Source organism: Pan troglodytes, chromosome 2 (genome assembly GCF_028858775.2).
Source record: "Pan troglodytes isolate AG18354 chromosome 2, NHGRI_mPanTro3-v2.0_pri, whole genome shotgun sequence".
In the NCBI taxonomy this organism is placed as follows: Eukaryota; Metazoa; Chordata; class Mammalia; order Primates; family Hominidae; genus Pan; species Pan troglodytes.
In genome coordinates, this window is record NC_086015.1 from 160,496,352 (window position 1) to 160,515,071 (window position 18,720).

The 18,720-nt window shown below is 34.7% G+C and overlaps 1 protein-coding gene across 7 annotated transcripts in view; it reads right to left on the reverse strand.

The window, feature by feature from the left end:
- Positions 1–18,720, reverse strand: part of VEPH1 (ventricular zone expressed PH domain containing 1) — a 246,924-nt gene that overhangs the window by 50,910 nt on the left and 177,294 nt on the right. For 6 of the 7 annotated variants that reach the window (XM_054681217.2, XM_001152941.6, XM_009446743.4 and 3 more), the window contains 2 exons: positions 9,496–9,635; positions 6,055–6,189 (listed from right to left, as the gene is read on the reverse strand). In XM_054681217.2, the coding sequence (XP_054537192.1) occupies positions 6,055–6,189; positions 9,496–9,635 (275 nt within the window). The remainder of the gene's footprint in view (positions 1–6,054; positions 6,190–9,495; positions 9,636–18,720) is intronic. The other variant, XM_054681216.2, reaches the window with a different exon arrangement.

Here is an 18,720-nt window from a genome sequence, read left to right on the forward strand (position 1 = left end):
CTATTTTCCTTCCATCAAGAGTGTGTGAACATTCCCACTTTTTCACATCTTTGCCAAGACTTGTATTGTCACATTTTTCTTATCCTGGAGCTATAAAGATAACTTTCGATATTTTCTTCTAATTGTTAAAAGATTTCATTGATTACATTTAAGCCTTTAATTTATGTGGAGTTAATTGATCTATATGGTGTCTGTGAAGGATCTACTTTTATCTTTTCAGCTTGGAAAAGTTACATGTCCTTACATTATTTAAAACATATTTTACTTTCTCTTCACTGATTTGTAATCCCCCTTCTATCACCTACCAAGCTTTCATATATGATTGGGACTGTTTCTGGGCTCTTTATTATTTACCATTAATTTATCCCTGCGGAAATAATCACATGAGTTTTCTTTTTCTGTACCATAAAAATTTCCTCCCCCACAGTCTTTCTTAGGATTTTGTTTATTTTAAATTTAGGACCAGTTTGTCAAACTCCATGAGAAAAGTCTGTTGTCATTAGGATTGGTTATGAAATTGTAATTACATTTTAATTTGGGAGAAAATTTTCATTTATATGATAATGGTTGTTCTTGACCATGAAAAGATCATATTTTTTCATTAATTCAGGTCTTTAAAATTTTTTTCATTAATATTAAAAAATTTTTTATCATTAAAGAGTTTCACAGCTTTTCTTATATTTATTCCTAGGTCCTTTATAGTCTTTACTGCTATTATAGATGGCATGCTTTTCTACATTTTCTATTTAGTTATTACTCACGTATAGATTTGTTATTGATTTTATATGTTGATCTTATATCAAATAACTTTATGGATCTTTTGTATAAGTTCTAAAGGTTAGATTCTTTTGAACTTTCCACACAAATAATCTTATTGTCTATAAATAATTTCTCTTTCCCTCATCCTCCCTCTCATCTCTATCTCTTTCTCTTTCTGGTTTATTCTCTTTTAATCCTTATACTTAACTGCTTTTGTCTCCCTGCATTGGGTAGGATCACTGTAAAATGCTAAATTTTGAAGGTGATGACAGGTATCCTTGTTTAATTTCTAATTATAGCAAACACCTTTACATTTTTTCTGTATGTATAAAATTAGCTCTAGGGTTTTGATATCATTCTCTTTTATGTAGGCTTTTTAAAAAGGATTCGTTTCATACGTAGCTAAACAATTTATATATACATTAACTGATTATATGCATATATTTGTGTTGGTTTCTGGACTAGTCTGTTCCATTTATCTGCATTAATTCTTTCCATAAAAGTGGAGTAATTTAATAATTGTAGGTTTTATAGTGTGCTTAAATGTTTTGGAATGTCCTTTTTTTTGCCCCTCTCAAAAATTTTCAAACTAGTCTCACCTATTTATCCTTCTGGCTGTATTTTACCATCACTTCATAAGAGATAAAAAATAATTCTCTTAGAATTTAAATTGGAACTCAGTTAAAGTGCTAATTAACTTAGGAAGTATTAACATTTTTGTCATATTTGCTATTTCCAATCAGGAACGTGGTAATATCACTGTTCATTCAAGTGTATTTCTCTCCATTGCTCTGTGACTTTGAGAAAATTAATCTTTCTTCTACTTAGTTTACTCATTTGTAAGATGATAATAATAATGCTGTCTATCTCATAGTGTTGTCATTGGGATTAAGTGAACTAATTGATGTTAAATGAACAGGACAATTAGTGGCACATTCTAAATGACCAGTAAAGTTAATTATTATTATTAATTCTAATAGTGTTCCTTGTATTTTCATATTAACTAAAAGTAATGTTGAATTTATCTTCTTATTTCAAATAGTATACTCCTTATTTCTGTCTTGTGTTCTTCGTTGTTATTATTATTATTATTAATGCCTGGTATGAGCCAGGCATGCTCTTTAGATATCCTGGATTCTGTAACAAACAAGGAGACAAGATCCCTGCTCTCATGGAGCTTATATTCTCATGTTGGCTCATGCTTTCAAGCAATACTAAATTATAAAGATTATAGTGGATATTCTGGTTTTATTTCAGTATTTAATAAAAAATCTTCAGTTGTTCACCACTAGGCATAGTTTTTCTTTTGTTATCAGACAAATATTTATCATGCTAAGAACACATCTTTCCATTTCTAGTTAGTAATAGTGCTCACTCACTTTGTTCAGTCAACACATATCACTGAGTGTCAACAGTAAGCCAGGCGATGCTCTAGGTGCTGGGTGTACAATGACAAGCATATGTTCTCATGGAAACCCAGTCTAATTAGTGACACAGACATTAATAAAATTTTTATACAAAATGTGTGTTAGTAAAGTGATTGTTGGATTTTATCAAATGTCATTTAAGTGATAATTTTTAAAAATTTGAACTATTGAATTCATGCATTTTACTAAGTTCACTAATATTAAACTTTTATTTTTATATATTAAAAATATTTTAGCATTATATTACATAAGCATTTCCACATTTTGATGCCTGTGTGAGATTGATATATAGTTTGCAAAAGATAATTGATTGAATTTATTTATTTATTATTTTATTTTATTTATTTATTTTTGAGACAGAGTCTCACTCTGTTTCCCAGGCTGGAGTGCAGTGGCGGGATCTTGGCTCACTGCAATCTCCACCTCCTGGGTTCCAGCAATTCTTCTGCCTCAGCCTCCCGAGTAGTTGGGATTACAGGAAGGCACCACCATGCCTGGCTAATATTTGTATTTTTAGTAGAGACGGGGTTTCCCCATGTTGACTAGACTGGTCTTGAACTCCTGACCTCAGGTGATCCGCCTGCCTCAGCCTCCCAAAGTGCTAGGATTACAGGCATGACTGTACCTGGCTGAATTTACTGCACTTGGCTGAATTTGATTGAATTTTATAATGAAAATTCATGATTGAAATTTGGAAAACGTTTCTGGTAATGTTGGTCTGATCAAAGTAGAAGAGTACAATAACTTGAGAGATTATCAATCAGGTTCATCTTCCTACCTCCACTCTCAACCTCCCTTAATGTATGTAAGACGGGTTTGAATTTGTGTTATTTGAGGTGGGGTGCTGGCTAGGGATTAGGATATTAGCTAACATTTATTTAGAGATCACAATGTGTGGCCACTGTTCTGAGAGCTCTGTATTAACTCATTCAAGTCTCAAAACAGTGCTATGAGGTAGGTACTAATATTATCTCCACTGTACAAGTAAAGAAACTGGGGCACAGGGACAAAGGACACACAGCTGGTAAGGAGCACAGCAGATCTTAAAGCCAGGTGATTCAGAGCCAACATGCTTAACTACTCTGATAGGTGTATGAATCAAGAAAGGCAGGTTACGCTGCTATAACTAACACCAAAATTTCAGTTTCTAACAAAACAACAGATGTTTCTTTCTCATACAAAATGTGTGGTGGGACTGGGTGGCTCTCTAGAGCAGAAGCCCTCCATGTGGTGGCTCAGAATTCCAGGCTGTTTTCATCTTCTGGCAACTCAATTTCAACTTTTGCTCCTACAATCATCATCATCATGGTAGAGGAAAAGAGAAATTGCAGAGAATAGTACACTGGCTTTTAAAAGATTCCTCTTGGAGTGACACATATCCCCTCCCATATTTCATTGGCTGAAGCAAGTCACATGGCCAGCCTTGCTTCAGTAGACAGGGAAATGTGATCCTCTCCTGGGCCCAGAGGAGGGAAGTACCAGATTCATTTGTGACAACCCTGATATCGCAAGGGTATGTGTATCAGTTCTAGCTCCGCCACTGACCTTCAACAAGTTCCTTTGCTTCCGATTTTAACATCCAGAAAATGACAGAATTTTTAAACTTCTTCAATTGATATGTATTATTTAGAGAGCCTAGTGTGTGCCAAGCACCTTGTAGCTCTGGCAATACAATGGTAAATACGGCAAAATCCCTGCCCTCAAGCAGTTTGCAATTTAATAGATATCTCACTGATAATTTTTAGTTCTAAAATTCCAAGATTCTATTAAAAAGCAACCACAATAACAAACTTCTCTTCATATTGTCCAGAATGTTATATTCTAGATACTCAGGCATTAGGAGTTTCTTCCTTCTTTCTTGTGTGCATTTCGCTGCAGTGAAACTCCGTCACTGCAGCCGATACACACATGGCCATCTCTTTCAAATCACTAATGTATGTCTATATGGCACCTATTGTGAAAATAAAGCAGACTTTGCACCATTCTTACAACTATTTTGAATTTAGTACAGAGAACATTTCAAAAAAATTGGAAAAAATCTACTTGAGAAATACTTGGGCAGGTAAATTTGCCACATAATGTACATTGCAGATATCAAAGTTTTTTCTATTACTCATGAACAAACCAAATTATAAAACTTTAAAAAATTTTATATTTTGTTTACAGTTAATTTTCCCTGAGAGAAATGTTTATTAGCATGAAACACAAGAAATGTGAATAAGTATACTTGTGAGTATGCACAAAACTAGTTTGCCAAGTATTTTTTTTAAATCTCTTAGGATTTGAAGCAGCCTGCCAGGTTTTAATTTACTGGTTGCCTCTAGTTAAAATACAGTTAGCAATGAAAAATTTATGAGAACTTGAGGCATTGTCTTCAAATATGATGCAACAGTTGAAAATTTGAATGAAATGTACAAAGAATTCCATTTTACTCTACACTGAGGCAATTGTGGCATTTCCTTTATTTTTAATACTGCATGTTGAATTCCTAAACCCAAGCCAAAAAGTAGTGATGCAATAGTTTCATATGTCTTTAGTGTCTTACAGAGCATTACAAATAAACTTCTGATAAATCATGCTCATTTTTCATACTATTAGAATTCTTCATCATTTAAAAATATTATGTTAGTTTCACAAGCGACCAGTTCTGGAGTACTTAATTTGCTACTCATTTGTATTATGAATTTGCTTAATATTGGCATACTTGTCTCCCTTTTCAACAGTAAAACAAGGACAGACACCATGATCATTTATTCTCAGAACATCTGGTTTGCTCAGTAAGCATCTAATACTTATTACTGGGCTATCTAAAAGGCAAAATAAGAATAATCAGAATATTTGAGTTTGGGAAGGGCTAAAAGAGAGAAGCTGATAATATTTACTAGAAGAGATTAATAACCATTCTTTTCTCTCAATGTACATATTTCCCTTGAGCAATCCAGTCTTCTGCCATGACAGTAAGTGCTAGCTTGTGACTCCCAAATCCATATCTCCAGTCATGGCTTTCTTCCTGAAGCCCACATTGGTATTTAACCACCACCACCACCTAGTTAGCCATATAAACAGCTTGGATTTGAAATATGTAAACCAGAATGCTTTATCTTCTTCTGCTCCATCAGATTATTTTGTGATTTCTCATTTTCAGAGTGATATTATCATCCAGTTAGCCAAACAATGCACCTGGAGTCATCCTGGATTCTTCTATTTTTCTTATCAGGCTGTCAGTCCTGTTGATTTGACTTTCTTAATAGCTCTCCAATCTTCCTATAACTTCTAACTTTAGTTCAAGCCTTCTTTCTTAGTCACTGTGCTTCTATAACAAATACCTAAGACTGGGTAATTTATAAATAACGGAAACTTATTTTTTATAGTTCTGGAGCTAGGAAGACCAAGATCAAGGAGTAGTGGAACTACAGGCATGTGCTACTATGCCTGGCTAATTAAAAAAAACATTTTTTTTTTTTAAGATGGAGTCTTGCCATGATGTTCAGGCTAATCTGGAACTACTGGCCTCATATTATCCTCCTGCCTCAACCTCCTGAGTAGCTGGGATTACAGATAAAAGTCACCACACCCAGCTGTAAAATCTTTTCTATTTCATACTATGCATGCAGTTATTGTGTGGTTCTAGGAAACTGTATTGTGTCAGTATACAGACCTCAAAGGGCAATGTCCTTGTTTACTGGTACCACTCTATTCTGAATCTACTATACCACGTGAAAATAATTTCTTACAAGTGTTTTATGATAATAATAAAAGAAAGGTAAATGAAAGAAGGATGAAATTTAATTGCTAAAAAAAAAGGGAAACTGTTTCAAGACAATCTTAAATCTTGGCCTGTAACATGGCCAAGGAAAGGAATATTTACCTTCTGCTGTGGAAACGTGGACTCCATCATGGCAGTTTCAAAGCTGTGAGCACCCCCTGCCTGGGTCTTCTCCCACAGAGCTCTGAGGAATTGCACAGAATGACTCTGAATGGACAGGGGTTCGGGAAACAGGCTCTGAAAGGGCATTAAAGACAGAAACAGAATATACTATGTCTTGTCCCAATAGTATTGTTTGATTGATTTCAAGGCACTGTTTAGGCTTGGTTTGAACTTTAACATGATTTAATTTTAAATGAAACAAGAAAATGATCTGTCTTAAAGATCGAACATATGGGGTTGGGCATGATGAATGAGCCTGTATTCCCAGCACTTTGGGATACTGAGGCGGGAGGATCGCTTGAGACCAGGAATTTGAGACCAGCCTGGCCAATATAACAAGACCTCCACCTCTCTTAAAAAAATTAAACAAGGCCGGGCATGATGGCTCACGTCTGTAATCCCAGCACTTTGGGAGGCTGAGGTGGGTGGATCACGAGGTCAGGAGATCGAGGCCATCCTGGCTAACAGAGTGAAACCCCGTCTCTACTAAAAATAAAAAAAAATTAGCCGGGCATGGTGGCGGGAGCCTGTAGTCCCAGCTACTCGGGAGGCTGAGGCAGGAGAATTGCTTGAAGCCGGGAGGCAGAAGTTGCAGTGAGCCGAGATCATGCCACTGCACTCCAGCCTGGGTGACAGAGGGAGGATCCGTCAAAAAAAAAAAAAAAAAAAAAAAAAATTAAACGAAAAAGATCAAACATATGATATATTTCAGGATTTTCATTTTTTAACAGAAATTTAAAATTATTTCATAGTATTTTCAAGGCAGTTGATAATGATCTCCATAAATATGCCTAACCTTTGTAATATAGTGTTTATCTCAGTGATTTCCCAAGGATGTTCTTTAACTGGAACATGGTTAATATAAATATTCATATTTATTTTCTCAAAGATCTGGGAATTAAAGAATAAAATTCAAATAGAGTACAAAAATCAAGTCTATTTATACAGAGTAGATCATTAAGAATAGAAATTAAATAAGTTCATTATGAAATTAATCAAATATGAACAGTATGAGTGGGTGTGTGGGGGACACAAAAACAGTTTTAATTCTAAAATGTATAATAGATGAATATTCTTAAAACTTTAAGATAATTTCTCTAAATGTTGAGCAGTAAGAATGTGAACATGAAGAAAATCACATTTACATATATTTCATTCAAGCCAATGAAAATAAACTTTTCAAAGGAAGATTTTAAGTTGTGTTTGTATATTTACTAATCAATGATGTGTCTAATAATCATTTACATGTGATAGTGTTGTACCTATAAATGTAAGAAGCTTTTCAATTCAAAGGAACAATTTTAAAAAAATGTATAGAACATCTATAAAGGTATAAAATACCATTTGCCTACATACAATGTGATATAAAGGATCCTTTATGTATAATGTATAATAAAATAATGAGATTGGCTTATGAAATCATATGTTCTTTTTATGTCAATGACTGTCTAAGCACTGGTATATGAGACTAAGTGGTTTGTATGTACAAAGCTTCTATTTAGTGAATGAAGATTAATAAATACTATTCCAGAAAAATTTTATTATTATCATCAAAATGAACTATTTCTAGTACTGAATGGGAAAAGATGGAGGATCTTAATGCTCAAGTTAGTGATCCACAGATTTAAAAAGTTTAAGAGCCAGCAATAGATAAATTACATAACCCATAATGTGAATACATCTGATAAATTATTATTATCAAAAACTGATGAAGCACCCAATTTTTCATTTAAACAACAGAACCTGATTTAATGAATCATCAATCTAAACAGGAGCATTTAGACTGGAATCTGTGAATTTGGGAACTTTATAAATATGTGTAGTTGACAGAAAACGGAAAGAATTTGGCCCAATGCACAAGAGTAGTGCCAGGTTGTAATTATTAATATCAAGTCAAAGTTTGATTTTTATTTACCCCAAAGCCAGAATTCAGGCAGAAAATGACACAATATCATAAGTGTGGAAAAAGAAAGAAACCATTACAGTAAAATGAACACAGAAGAAACATAGCATACACAGATACTTTTTGGTGATTTTGCTTAAAGAGAAAGACAAAGAATCAGACAAAATCAATAAAATAATACTGAGGGGCAAAAAAACCCATCAAGATTTCTTGGTTTGTTTTCAGAAAACTGACAACTGTTTAGAACAAAGCCAAAGATGAAACCAAATATAAAACCACTGATGAAAACTAAGTGAAAAATATAAGCAAAATAGAAGAAAAATAAGGTCGTTATTTCAAGAAAAGGAAAGACAGTCAATGCTGTTCTTTATATTCACATACAATTTGGTTCACACCAAAATGTGAGTTGTTCTCTATGAGATGTTATTAAACGTTCCTAAGAAGACTCGCTTTAGAAAAAAACAGTATTCCTAAGGCATGTCCAATCTGTCTCTTTTCTTAATTGCTATAGTTCTACTTTATTATTATAATGTATTCAGCATTAAAATTCATTATTTCCCAATAAGCTTGACTTTATCTTATAATGAAATACAACTGTCTTCTTGGTGATTTTTATAGGAGATATTATGGAAATATTTTATTAACAGAAGTAAATAAAGTGTCATATCATTTGGCTTTTCAGCCATGTTATAACATTTGCATTTTGTTTTTTCTGCCTTTACCCTCCCTGCTTCTAGCTGCTTAAAATAATGCATTTTAAAAATAAAAATACATTATTTTTCAACATATGTGTGACAATAAAAAGATCACTGGGTCAGGGGTCAGACGATCTGAGTTCTGCCCTTTCATTTTCTTATCTGTAAAAATGATTCCTAAGATTCCTTCTATTACTAACATTTTATAATCTACATTCAAATTTTATGTGAAAGTTTAGTGCATCCGAGATAACTATTTTCAAATAAGAATCTCTTTTGATGCTAACATCTATGCATCAAATTCTTCATTCTCAAGTTGTAAGTTGCTCTTTACATAATTTCACCTATGTACATATATTCTATAGAAAAAAGAGACATTCCAGTATCTTAACAATGTCAAAAAGGATATACTGACACTAACATTAACTGGAGATTGGAAGACTCTAGACAAATCAAGGCTAGAACTACATAAGGGAAGCTATTCTCCCAAATACGCTGTTTTTGCTGTTGTTTAACCAAAGATATTTTCCCTTTCATTCTTCTTTTTTAAAGCTAAGGATATTTAAGACATTAATATGTTTGGCTAACTGATTAATAATTCCTTCTTTTATAAGGAAACTATCCTAAAATATAAAAAACCGAGGTTAAAATTATTAATGAAATATGTATGTATTGCTGTTATCTACATATCAACTCTGGCCAAAGAATAATTCAATAAAAATGATTATAAGCCCATATCCCAGAAGCTCATTAAAGAGCCTGATGAACACAAATTATACAAACCTGCTGAAATAGAAACATGATCTGGATCCATGGCTGAGGTTCTTGGCTGATGAGAATAAAACTGGACTTACTGTATAGGCAGTAATGACCCTTCAGGGAGCAGGTGAAGAACAACTTTGCTACACAACTTCTCACAGTGTCTAGAAACAAATACATATAGCGTTAAACATTATGGTCTTTCCAGAGTTACACTTTATATTGATACTTCAACACACAAATGCCTTTATAAAATATCCTTCAGTTTTCAAACTGTGAGCTAATAACTACAAACAACTATATATTTGAGAGGGGATCCATTTCATGGAACGTAGATTTAAATAAAGATTTTAAATTATTATTATTATTGTTTTAATTAACAATGTTTGAAGACTCTTTCAGCAACTCCCATGGGGGGAAAACCCTCTCACCAATAAAATGGGAGATACTGTATCATTTTCATCTGATGGGATACCTTGAAGTGATAACCTGGGAAAAATAAACAAATGGATTAAGAAAACCCAGGCATTTTCTGGGTAGTAAATGACTTGCCATGAACCATGGATGCTGTTCTCTTGGTTGTGCAGGGGCCTCAGAGATAGCTTCCAAAATAACTCTGGCTGAGGTGTAGCTTCCTGTGAACTGTACTGGTTGGGTTTGAAAAGGTCATCTCGCCTTGAAGGATTTCAGCTGGGAGTCTTAATGAGATTATCCTTTAGGGACAAGGAAGTAGTGGGTGAGTGGTGTAGAGGTGGTGAGGCACCATGTGTAGAGAAAGGAATAATGAATAAATGAATGAATGAAGCAAATATGGGTTGAGATTCTATGTGCTAGGCACTGTGTTAAGTACTGGATAATAAACATTATCATTAATTGACTTCCACATGTGTTATGTGTTTGACTTCATTTAATTTTACCCTACAAGATGGGTATTATTTCTGTTATAAAGATGAGGTAACAGCACATTAGAAAGCCAGTCTAGTGAACCACTGTGACTGTGTTGTTCCCTCTTATAACCTTGGCACATGAGATAAATATTAATAGATGACTAATGTCTGGAGAGATGAATGATGAATTATGCTCAGAGATCCAGAAAAAATGGCTCAAGCCTGCTCAATCTGTGGCAGAGCCAGGATTGGAACTCAGCAGAGCTGATACCATGTTGGAATGTTTTAGGCGCTACTATACTGGGGATTTTTTTAATCTGTAGAGTCATACTGATAGTTAATGGGGTATTTTTTGTTTCAGAATTAATCTGACATTTTAAGTGAAATGTTTTGAAAATTAATAGAGGCCAGGCATGGTGGCTTATGCCTGTAATCCCAGCTCTTTGAGAAGCCAAGGTGGGCGGATTGCCTCATCTCAGGGGTTTGAAACCAGCCCGGACAACATAGTGAAACCCCTTCTCTACAAAAAATACAAAAATTAGCTGGGCATGGTGGCATCTGCCTGTAGACCCAGCTACTTGGGGGGCGGAGCAGGAGGTGGGCTTGAGCCCAGGAGGTGGAGTCTGCAGTGAGGTGAGATCATGCCACTGCACTCTAGCCTGGGCAACAGAGAAATACTCCGTCCCAAAAAAACAAAACAAAACAAAACAAAAAAGAAAGAAAGAAAGACAGAGAAAGAAAGAATGAATGAAAGAAAAGGAAAGAAAGAAAGAAAGAAAATTAATAGATTCAGTGATCCAATATGCCCTACTCTTAAAATGGAAATGGACTAGAGTTTGTTGAAAGTCGATGAGAAAAGCCAGGCACAGTGGCACACACCTGTTAATACTAGCTACTTGGGAGGCAGAAGTGGGAGAATCCCTGAGCCCAGGAGTTCAAGGCCATCTTGGGCAATATAGTGAGACCACGTCTCTAAAAGCAAACAAACAAAATAATAAAAGCTGATAAGGATCCTAGTACGGGCGACAGAGTCAGTCCCCACCTAAGACAGAGTGTTGTTGAATTCTCTAGAGAATGGGGGAGGAAGACTTATCTGTGCTGTATCAGAGGTCAGGTATGAAGGAAGTGACAGGCTTTCAGGAAAAGTTTGAAAAATCTTAGAGCGGCCAATGAGAGATTAGAGGAGAAGGTCTTGGAAACCAAACAATAATGTGACAGGGCAAGTTAGAGATATATACAGAAATGTTAATAATTAATAGCTTTCTGTGATTCTGAAACATTGGTACAGAAGAGGACTAGTTTTTGTGAAGGTAATTGTTTCAGGAAATTAAAAAGATTTAAGTTGAACATACAGTATTCTTGTATAAAATCAGAAATCATATCTGTATTCTGTGGGCGAATGAATCATGAGATGTAAAGAGTGCTTGAAGCCTCAGTGGACAAGACCAGGAGGTCTGGCACTGAGAAAGACCTGGGAGAATAGAATGGAGCATAATATCAACTTAAAATTGCCCTACCAGAAATTGTTTGACAATGATATACTTTTTTTAAGTTGGCACATATGCTCGGAAAAATTTAATTTAATTTATGGTAAAGAAATAGGAAACCTATTATCTCAAGAGCACATACAAAAAATGGTATTTGAAATAAATCTAAGTGTAACATATATATTGAGATAGCAATATGTTTTGTTTTAATGGAAAGTTTCAAAAGGAAACAAGTTCTTTTCCAAGAATTCATGTAGTTAGCTTGAGAGTTGTAAGTTGGACTTTAGGCCTTTATCATGAAAAAATAGTTTCTGTCTTTTTCCTCCCTCTAAATTTTTACTGCCAATTCATGTTTTCTTTTGAAAATAAACATTGATTAGATTTATTTCACTCACTCTGAGCCTACCAGCTTTTTATACACAACCCACAGGAGTCTCAGATCACACAAAATGGTCAAAGTAGTATAAGAGAGAGATTCTTAACTTAGAAGCATATACACTGGCTATAAAAATACATCAGTTCTGTGATATAAGGCTTCTGTGAATGCTCTCAGTACATCTGGTCTGTACCAATATTTTTATCCTTATTTTTTTCAGAGCTTTCTTGGCTTGCAAAATTCTCCCCATGACATTAAGACTTAGTTGTTAATTTTTCCTGTATTTCCCTCCTGTTTATTCCATAGTATCAAACAGCAGGAATGCAATAAATTGTTGTTGGATGAATGAATGAATGGATGAGTGTCAGATATGTGTTGAGAGCAATAGGGGCCATGATGATGGTCCTGCTCTTAAGAAGCTTGCAGCCAAATGGGAGAAACATCTGAACTTATAACAATGGTTATAAGTTGTTTTAAGTTTATGAGGTAATGGAGGGACACATAATAATGACTGTTCAGAGAAATAAGCAACTCATTCTGACTGGGGAACAAGGGGAGGCTTCATGGAGAAGGAGATATTTGAGGTATACTTTGAAAAATGATCAAGATTTTGAACTTAAAGTGTGAGAGAAACAAGCACTTTAGGTGTAGAGAACCCTGAAAGCAATCACATAAACATAAATGTTTAAGGTAATTCCAGATAGTATGTTTAGTTTATCTCAGTCATTGAAATATTACTTATATAATTGTATAATTGATGCCAAAAGGATTATTCATTTTTCTAGACTAAATGTTGAAGAGAGAAGTCATGCTGTCTTAAATATAGAATGCTTTCCATATTCAACCAAATCTGAGAGTAGTTTCTTTATTTTTATTGGAATGTGGCTTCTTTTTCTAATAATCAAAGGATTTGGTTTGGTCTTTATAAAGACTAAAGTTAACATGAACATAAGTAATTATACAATATAATGTGTTATGTGTTAAAATACCAAATATATTACACAGATAAATAAATTTAAAGACATGATACAAAAATACAAGAATATTTGGTCTTCTTTTTGAGTCAAAATCTTTAAGAATCATTTTGGAATTCTTTGTTTCTTCTGCCACTCCTCCTCCACGATGCCATTTATATGCCTTTATTCCTGCAAGGCATTCACCAGACAGTATCTGAGAAACACATCGTTCTTCTTGGGAGACTAGACACTTATAACCTATTTCTCAGGTGGCCACTCATAACCTATGCCATTATATATATATATATATATATATATATATATATATATATATATATATATATATTTTGGTTTAGAGATAAGTGTCTTAAGATTAAAAATGGAATATGGCTTTGATTTTTTAATAGCTAGTAGAAATATCAAAGAATTGGCTTTATGTTTTGGAAAAAAAGAATAAATTAGGTCTCATTTTGAATTCTTTACAAAACTTATCCTTTGAAATTTCCCTCCCAGTGAAATAAAGGTCAGATAAATGTATCTGGCTTATTTCCCAGGGTGTTCAACTGAGCATTGTAGAAACTGTATTTCTACAATGATTTATAAAAGCTCAAACACATGAATATGTTTGCTGAAACTGCCAGACTATAAGTATTTACACACTGAACATAGCTTATAAATAAACAACAAACTCAGAGAAGCCATTTTGAGAGATTTAGGAAAGGAACTAATTTTCACTGACTCCTTACTTTGTACCCAGATGTAAGTGTAACCAATTACATTTCATCTTTATGAAGCAGGCTTTGTTATCTCCATCTTACTGAAGAGGAAATCTCAAGATCAAACTTCCAGGAAGCAGCTGAGCTGAAATTTGAACCCAGATGCCAGAGCCTATTCTCTTTCTAGTACATGAGTGAATGGCTCAGATAAAACAGAGGTAATAGAAGTACCTCAAAAAGAAGTATAATTCAATAGGAAGAGCATTGGCTGAGGATTCGGACAGAGTTTTATGGGTAGATTGTGTTTCTTTTCCTCTCTGTCCTTGAGTTTCTTATCTTTAAAGTGGGAGCAGACCAAAAGCTGATCCAGAATGAAACAAACAAACAAACAAAAAAAGCTCATCTACTTAAACGATTTTTACATTTTAATTTGTTTATTAACTTTCTCTCCTAGATTGTGAGCTCCATGAGGGTAATGATTTTTTATTGTGGTAAATTATATAAAACATATAATTTATGTTTTACGTTTTATATAATTTACCACTTTATGGATAATATGGTTTAAAATTTAAACCATTTTTAGGTGCACAATTCACTGGCATTAAATACATTCACATTGTTGTGCAAACATCACCACCATCTCCAGAACTCTTCCATCCTTCCTAGTTGAAACCCTATACCCATTAAACCGTAACTCCCCATCTCCCTCTCCCCTGAGCCCCTGGCAACCAGCCACTCTATTTTCTGTCTTTATGAATTTGACTACTCTAGGTACCTCATACAAGTAGAATCATATAATAGTTGTTCTTTTGTTCTGGCTTATTTCACTTAGCATAATATCTTCAATGTTCATACACATGGTAGCATGGGTCAGAATTTCATTTCTTTATTAAAGCTGAATTATTTTCCATTGTATGTATATGCCATGGTTTGTTTACTCATTTTTCTGTTGATGGACATTTGGGCTGTTCATACCTTTTGGCTACTGTGAATAATGCTACTATGAACATGAGTATGGAAATATCTCTTTGAGGCTCTGATTTAAATTCTTTTTGGTATATACAAAGAAGTGGCATTGTTGGATCATATGGTAATTCTATGTTTAGATTTTTTGAGGAAATTTCGTATTAGAAATGAAATTTTTATCTCTGAAATTCTACAATTTACTAATGGCCTACAGAGGCCTGTGAAGAAATGTGTCTGTGAGGGCTGTCCAGAGCAGGGCTGGACATTTGCTCAGGGCTATGAGGGCTTGCACTTGGCACTCACGACAGGCTAGATGACAACAGGAGGAGTTTTCCTCTGCCTACTTGACACTAGCGTGACAGGAACCCTTGAAGCAATTTCCTTCATTTTCCATTTAATTCTTCTTTATTGTATTTCAAAGACAAAAAATTCAAAACATTGACGCAATGAATAAATAATACTGTCATTTAATTGTATGAACGTCCTAAATTGGACAGGAAAAAAAAGTAGAAGAAAATGGAACTGGTAATTTGTCTGATGAGAGCTTTCCAAAAGTAGGTAAAATAAAGCATGTTTTTGAAGTCAACCATAAGTTCCAATTTGGGGAAAAAGTGCAGAACAAACTCATTACTTTAAAATACCATTGCTTTTGACTGAAGAAAATGGAAGAAGGCATCACAAGCCAGTGTGGACCACTTGTAAAACTTTGATTCCATGTGATTTGTAAAATATATTAGTATTTTAGACTAAAACTCTATTCCTCCTCACCTCCAAGTTAAAGTTTAGAAGTTTTGAATAGAACAGCAATTATTTCATAACTTTGATGGAGTAAATAGAAGAAAAGATATTTTAAGGTAAAAACAAAATTAGATTCTCAAAAATAATAATGAATTTGAAATAACTGTTTGAAATTACATCAAATAATTATTCATGAGTGGACACTGCTTTAATCATTTGATGTTTTCAGAGCTCGGTTCTGTAGAAGGTGTTCAGAAGTGTGAGTTGTTGAACTGACCTGCACTGAAGGAAAAACTGCCAAATCTCTCATTTGTTGAGAATCTAGGACACGTAGGTAATGGAAAAGAGGACTTGTCTGGTGTTTACTAAGTTCTATTTACAACAGTATTAGTTGAGAAATATGTGTTCCCTTTACAGCAGCTGGTGGGCCCCTGGCTATATCACATGCATATGTGTGGGACGTCCCTACCCAGAGCAAAAGTACTATGCTCATTTCCCCATTGTGGCAAAAATCCAGCCAGTTGTCAAATGGGTATGTTGGATGCTTTTGTTTTGACTTATCCAGAGAATAAAACAATTCTTTTGCAAGTGATTGCTTTAATAACACAAATTTGGTAATTATATATTCAGAAATATACAAGCCATAGGTGTACAAAGACCTATGCTTTGACCCTGATTTTGAGGAAAAAAATAAAAATTTTGTATGGTTATGTGAAAACATATATAAAAGCATAAGAAAAGGTCTGTAAAGTTATAGATCAACCATCGACAGTGATTACTTTCATATTGAGAAGTGGGAGTGGGGTGAGGAGCATGCACATTTTACTTCATATACTTCTGTATTATTTTAATTCTCTCCTTATCAGTTTATATTTATGTATTACTTACATAATTTAAAAATATACAATGAAAAAGTGCTATTTGTTAAAGCAGGCAATTTATTTATCTGTATTTTTTGAGACAGAATCTCACTCTGTTGCCCAGGCTGGAGTACAGTGGTGCAATCTGAGCTCACTGCAACCTCCACCTCCCAGGTTCAAGGATTCTCCTGTCTCAGCACTCCCTGAGTAGCTGGGATTACAGGCATGTGCCACCATGCCTGGCTAATTTTTTTGTAGTTTTAGTAGAGATGGGGTTTCACCATGTTGGCCAGGCTGGTCTTGAACTCCTGACCTCAGGTGATCCGCCCACCTCAGCCTCCCAAAGTTCTGGGATTACAGGCATGAACCACCGTGCCCATATTTTTAAGTTCAGGGGTACATGTGCAGGATGTGCAGATTTGTTACATGTGGCATGGTGGTTTGCTACAGAGGTCATCCCATCACCTAAGTATTAAGCCCAGCATCCACTAACTATTCTTCCTGATGCTCTCTCTCCTCCTCCCCACCCTCCAACAGGCCTCAGTATGTGTTGCTTCCCTCTATGTGTTCTCATAATTCAGCTCCTTTTTATACGTGAGAACATGTGGTGTTTGGTTTCCTGTTCCTGCATTAGTTTGCTGAGGGTAATGGCCTCCAGCTCCATCCTTGTCCCTGCAAAAGACATGATCTTGTTTTTTTTTTTTTTTTATGGCCACATAGTGTTCCATGGTGTATATGTACCAAATTTTCTTTGTCTAGTCTGTCATTGATAGGCATTTAGGTTGATTCTGTCTTTGCTATTGTGAATAGCGCTGCAATGAACATACACGTGCATGTATATTTTTAATAGAATTATTTGTATTCCTTTGGGCATATACCCAGTAATGGGTTTGTTGGGTCATATGGTATTTCTGCCTCTAGGTCTTTGAGGAATTGCCACACTGTCTTCCACAATGGGTGAATTAATTTACACTCCCACCAACAGTGTAAAAGCATTCCCTTTTCTCCACAACCTCATCAGGATCTGTTGTTTTATTGACTTTCTAATAATAGCCATTCTGACTTGTGTGAGATGGTATCTAACTGCGGTTTTGATGTGCACTTCTCTAATGATCAGTGACATTGAGCTTCTTTTCATGTTTGTTGGCTGCATGTATGTCTTCTTTTGAGAAGTGGCTGCTCATGTCCTTTGCCCACTTTTTAATGGAGTTGTTTGTTTTTTTTTTCTTGTAAATTTGTTTAAGTTCTTTGTAGAGGCTGAATATTAGGTCTTTGTCAGATGGATAGATTGCAAAAATTTTCTCCCATTTTGTAGATCATCTGTTCACTGTGATGATAGTTTCTTTTACTGTGCAGAAGCTCTTTAGTTTAATTAGATCTCATTTGTCAATTTTTGCTTTTGTTGCAATTGCTTTTTGCATCTTTGCCATGAAATCTTTGCCTGTGCCTATGTCCTGAATGGTCCTGCCTAGATTTTCTTCTGGGGTTTTGATAGTTTTGGGTTTTTCATTTAAGTCTTTAATCCATCTTGAGTTGATTTTTGTATAAGGTGTAAGGAAGGGGTCCAGTTTCAATTTTCGTCATATGGCCAGCCAGTTCTCCCAGCACCATTTATTGAATAGGGAATCCTTTCCCCATTGCTTATTTTTGTCAGGTTTGTCAAAGACCAGATGGTTATAGGTGTGCGGTCTTATTTCTGGGTTCTTTATTCTGTTCTGTTGGTCTGTATGTCTGTTCTTGTACAAGTACCATGCTGTTTGGGTTACTGTAGCCTTGTAGTATAGTTTGAAATTGGGTGCCTCCAGCTTTATTCGTTTTACTTAGAATTGTCTTGGCTATTCAGGCTCTTCTTTGGTTCCAGGTGAATTTTAAAATAGTTTTTTCTAATTCTGTGAAGAATGTCAATGGTAGTTTAATGGGAATAGCATTGAATCTATAAATTATTTTGGACAATATGGCCATTTTCATGATATTGATTTTTCCTATCCATGACCATGGAATGTTTTTCCATTTCTTTGTGTCCTCTCTGATTTCTTTGAGCAGCAGTTTGTAGTTCTCCTTGAAGAGGTCCTTCACTTCCCTTGCTAGCTGTATTCCTAGGTATTTTATTCTTTTTGTGGCAATTGTGAATGGGAGTCCATTCATGATTTGGCTCTTGGCTTGCCTGTTGTTGGTGTATAGGAATGCAAGTGATTTTTGAGCACTACTTTTGTATCCTGGGATTTAAGCAAACAATTTAAATGATGTCTCACTAATTACCATG